The sequence below is a fragment of the Humulus lupulus genome, chromosome 5 (genome assembly GCF_963169125.1).
Source record: "Humulus lupulus chromosome 5, drHumLupu1.1, whole genome shotgun sequence".
NCBI classification, from domain to species: Eukaryota; Viridiplantae; Streptophyta; class Magnoliopsida; order Rosales; family Cannabaceae; genus Humulus; species Humulus lupulus.
The window spans coordinates 233,535,753-233,541,054 of NC_084797.1; the positions used below are offsets into that span (position 1 = coordinate 233,535,753).

General features: G+C 32.5%; 1 protein-coding gene across 1 annotated transcript; it reads right to left on the reverse strand.

Moving 5' to 3' along the window:
• Positions 1 to 4,252: 4,252 nt before the first annotated feature.
• LOC133834063 (uncharacterized) lies at positions 4,253 to 5,093 on the reverse strand. The gene is made up of 2 exons (XM_062263578.1): positions 4,457 to 5,093; positions 4,253 to 4,360 (listed from the first exon to the last, which is right to left on the reverse strand). The coding sequence occupies exons 1-2, from the start codon at positions 4,691 to 4,693 to the stop codon at positions 4,259 to 4,261; spliced, it is 339 nt and encodes a 112-aa protein (XP_062119562.1). The 5' UTR covers positions 4,694 to 5,093; the 3' UTR covers positions 4,253 to 4,258.
• Between the last annotated feature and the right edge of the window lie 209 nt (positions 5,094 to 5,302).

Sequence of the window (5,302 nt, forward strand, 5' to 3'; positions counted from 1 at the left end):
CATGTTTCAACACAGAAATTTGCCATCCATTGCTCCCAAAAAAAATCCCATCCGCTTATTAGGCCTTTTCTATTTTACATTGCCAAGTGTACAATTCACTAAAGGAGGCAGAACTAATACTAAAATTTTCGTCAATAATTACTGTAATAACTCACCTAACCCCTTCAAATCTGATTTTTTTTCTTTATTTATTTTTCCCATATACATTCTTCTGAACCTCCTATTCGTTTATGTTCATTTTAAATATATATATGCACTCTGCTCTCTTAATGTGTCAACGTTAAATCCCAATGATAGGACTTATAACTTCATTGATATTGCATAAAAAAAAAAATTAACATATTATACAAAATCTATTATTCTCATTATTTCTGTGTGATAATGGGGATGAATATTCAAATCATAGCCCTAATAAGGCTACAACTAATTGGCCAAATAAACAAAGACAAGGGTTATTAATAAACAAATCAATGTAGTACGTTCGTTGCTTAATAACATAAGACTTGACATGTTTCCCAACAATTTAGCTCATCTTCCGAGGTGTTATTTGTATAAATCATCATTTATTTTTGGTGGGCACTCTCATATCACCAATTTATGTAACCAAGCCACCATATTTGCATTACACCTTTTCTGTTTTTTTTTATAAATGACTTACTTATTTTATTGAGGTTAGTTATATGAAAACGTACAACCAATTATAATCCTGTTTTAAAGTACGCTAATTGACTAAGCACCAGGATGTTAATGGATTGCTAACTCCAGCAAAAGTTAATGCCAATCAATTGATATGTTATCACCCCTCTACAGTCAGTTCTAAAGTTGAAATTGTTCTAACTGGGTGGCATATAAACCTCAATTCAAAATCAACCAAAATTAGCAACTTTATTCCTTTTATTTAACTACTCCATCATCCCATTCCAAAGTAAAAAATTGGGGAAGGTTGATAAATGAGTTTCATACTCATTAATATGTGTGTTTTTTGGTTATGGAACAATGCTGTTGTTGCGATATTTTTTTGCTATGCAAGTGCACACAGTCGCAATTTGTAATAAAATGGTAAAAACCAAGTATCGTCCTCAAGGACCGATTTATCAATTACCAATCAATCAATCTTTTTAATTCTATTTGATTAAACAATTTTCAGAGATTTCAAACAAAGAAGAATACTAATGAAGCACAATGAAAATTAAAACAAAATAACAGAGAAAATGAAATTAGGACAATTATGCTCCTCTATTTTCCACCATTTTATTTGCTAATGCAAGAATTATATCCCATTCTCCCTATTCAAGAACAAGTTGCAAAACCAATTCATAATCTGGTTAAGATTTACAAAATTCAATCAAAATGAAAACTTCCTATATTTCTATGGTAAGTTGAATCATGAAGAAGGCATTAACCACGCAACTCAGTAAAATAGGCAAACAATTTAGATACTTTCGTTCTAATATGAATTTGCATCCAAACAATCAAAACATATCAAATTTCACTTTTCAGATTTCAATTTGATTCATGAAATAACAATTAGAGGTGATCAATCAATAATTGCACAAGTAACACAGATTGTACGGAATTGAAAGAGGTGAAGAAGAACATGAATTCTGCATTAATCCATAAAAATGGTTTCCAAAAGATTCACATAATAGCCCTAAAGGAAAATTAGCCCATAATATTCATTCTAGCAGTCATAGAATTCAATTACAAACATGAAACTAATGAAGACAGATGAAGAAAACTCAAGAATGGATCCTCCAATGGTGTCCTCCACTCTCCCCCGTCGTCTCCCTCTGTTCAGCACTCCAAAAACGCCTCTCTCTGTCTAATTCCCCGTCATTTTTTAACCTAATCCCTGTTTTATTCCCTTCAAATGACTAAAAACCCCTTAGTTAAAATCTGCGTTTTTTTTTCTTTTTCAAGCGTATCCTACAGTCGCAAGATGCCATTCCTGCGGTCGCAGGAATGCTGTAAAACGTGAAACTCCTCTGAAGCTGCGGCCGCAAGACACACTTCCTGCGGTCGCAGGAATGCTCTGGAAAGCAAAACTCCTCTGAAGCTGCGGCCGCAAGACACACTTCCTGCGGTCGCAGGAATGCTGTGGAAAGCAAAACTCCTCTGATGTTGCGGCCGCAAGACACACTTCCTGCGGTCGCAGGAAGTGCTCCAAAACACAATTTCCACCACTTTTTGTCATTTTGTCTATGTTTCCACCATGTTTCCACACCTAAATCACCTAAGTCCTTCGATACTTGAAAACATATAGAAAGAAGCGTAAAATAGAACAAAAACAAAACAAACACTTAATACTTTACTTGAAAAACACAAAGATAAATGAGTCTAAAACTCACTTATCAGTTATTTTTTGTTCTGTTTTACGCTTCTTTCTATATGTTTTCAAGTATAGAAGGGCTTCGGAGACATATGTGTGCATACGTGGTGAAAAAACCAACAAAACGAAAAAATTTGGTGGAAAACAGTGTTTCCAGGCAAGTGCTGCGACCGCAGGAAGGATATGTTGTGGCCGCAATTCCAGAGGAGAAAGGCATTCCCAGGGAAATCCTGCGGCCGCAATTCCAGAGGAGAAAAGCATTCCTACGAAATTACTACGACCGCAGGAATATGTTTCTGCGGCCGCAAGTCCAGAGAACGTAGGCATTTAAAAGTATTCCTACGACCGCAAGAATAAGAGTCTGCGGCCGCAAGTCCAGTGAACATGGTCATTTACAAGGTATTCCTGCGACAACTTTACAGAGTATTAATAGGCTATAATTTCAGAGAATATAGACATTTATATTGTAATCGTGCGACCGCAAAAAAAAACACCTCTTGCGACCGAATGAGCTGTGTAAAAGTGTGAAAATCGCATACAACTAAATCAAGGGTTTTTGGGTCATTTCATGTATTGGAGAAACCCTAATCTGGTTTAAATCACGATTTTTGAGAGACAAGAGGTACTTTTTGCAGACATAGACTGGAAGAAGAGCATTGGGATTACTTTGGAGAGGAACTTGGATTGGCATAGAGTTCTTATATTTTCTATTTATCTTTGCTTTATGTTACTTTCTTTTTTAAGGATTTTGTAATTATAAACATGACCTAATTTTATTTTCTAGAGTTTTTAATGTAACCACTTGGATCTTTGTTAATTACTATGAGGAATTCATGATTCTTTATTCAGTTATATTCTAAATTAATTTATCCGTTCTTATTGCTTGATCACAATTTACATGATAAACTGAAAAATTGATGAAATTAAAATCCATACGGAATGTTTGCTTGCTTGGTACAAATTTCCTGGAATGGAATTGAATAGATTCCTATTTCTTTGTTTGGTTTCATATTTTGCAAGAATGCTTTTTCCAAAGGGATTACTACATTGAAATGGAAGAATTGTAATTCCATTTAAAAATGTTTGGAAATGGAATTCCTAAATTAATTCATTTTTACTTTTTTTTTTTTAATTGTATCTATTATATGCCACTCTCAAACTTATTTATACTGATTTTTTCTTCACTCTCTACATTAAATTGAATGTCCAGTATATTCCTTAAATAATTGTTTATTTGATTTATAAGATGTTCAATAAATAATGGTTCTCTCAAGTAAAATGTATTCCTCTAAAAATATATATGTATTTTTTTAATATATCTTATATTGGATAACAATAACTATATACACAACATTTATTTATTTTATAAAATTAAATTGTCCTATTATCTAAAAAGAACTATATATATTTTTTCAATATTGAGGCATCTAAAATTTAATTAATTAAAACTAAATATAATATTTTTTTTATGAAATTCGTAGTAAAAAAAATTGTTTATTACACATAAAATATAGTATAATATATTCAAAAAATGGTGTATATAATAAAAACTAACATTAAAAAATAATGATAGTTTTAAAATTATTTACAAAAGTAAAGTAAGGGTATTTTACACTAAAAGATATAAAGTGCATTCTATTCCATAACTCATTTCAATGTCTCTACCAAACAAAATAATCAAAATTTCCATTCCATGTTTGTTTTGCAACCAAACGCACCCTAGTTATTTATTTTTTAAGTTCTTACAATTATTTGCTTTCTTTCATAGTGCTATTTTATATTAATTGATTTTGTTATTTGAAGGCAATTGCAATATAGAACCTTGGAATTTACGGGGAATACAATCAAAAGAAATGGCTGATGAGGAATATCAAAATAATTTTGTTCTACAAGACTTCAAACATACCGTATATATACCTACTCCTTTCACTACCATTTGGATGCCTTTTCAATTAGATTATCTCTTACTCTATTAATGCCGGAAGTCAATATTCTACCTGCAATAAGTTGCCTATCCCACTCGGTCGCCACCTAGGACACAAACAGAACAATTAATTCAAATGTTACATTGTAGTAAAAAAACAAAAATATACTTTAGCAAAATATATTGAATAAATAACTACATACATTAGTTGGTCCACTCCTTACACATTTCCCAAGTTCCAAATCATCTATTTTATCATCTGTCCGTCGACTTAGAACTTCAGGCACATATTCTTGCAGAAGCATCTTCATCACATACACACCGCAGTCGTACTGTACGCACTCTTTGCTGTGAGATACAGGTTGCTCAATATGAAAACCCCGGAAACAGAAATCACTCCCTCGCACCTCCTTCAACGTCTTACTAAATGCATTGTCCATTGACTCCAACCAAAACAAAAGAAATTATTCCAAACAAATTTCTACCTTCAAAATCAATCTCCCTCATCAAATTCATGCTAAAAAACCACAAATAAAACACTAGTAAACACCTACCATATTCTCAATTATAGCAAGACCAAATGGTGTCGAAGGAATTTTGAGGTTATCATACAATTCAACAAGATTCTTTTCAAACTTCAAAATTGCCAGAAACCAATGTCTCTTTGCAAGCACAGGAGCATATGCCTATGACAACGAAACAACCCATTATGCCAATACCATACATAAAAAAATAAAAAATATACCAAATTTTCAAATTTCAACCTACTCCTAATCAATACCTTCTCACAATCACCAACTTCTCCACACCACTCTTCCCATTTTTTTCCTTCGCTCTTAGTAGAAAAATTGTACAGATTAGGACGCTACAAATAATTGAAATTACTCCAACATTTGTTATTTGGTACTGTTAAAAACATCACACATAATACAACTCACTAGTAAGACAACAAAATTATATTATATTACTTATTAAAACCAAATAAAACTCACCGATAAGACTGTCGGAATCCACCAACACCTTCTCCTCTTACCACGTCCTTGAACCTC

Bases quoted from the DNA above. Each gene is read 5' to 3' on its own strand.
- LOC133834063 (XM_062263578.1), bottom strand. From the start codon at position 4,693: ATGGACAATGCATTTAGTAAGACGTTGAAGGAGGTGCGAGGGAGTGAT. The intron at 4,361-4,456 runs GTATGTAGTTAT...TTTGTGTCCTAG, and splicing joins TAAGGAGTGGACCAACTAAT to GTGGCGACCGAGTGGGATAG.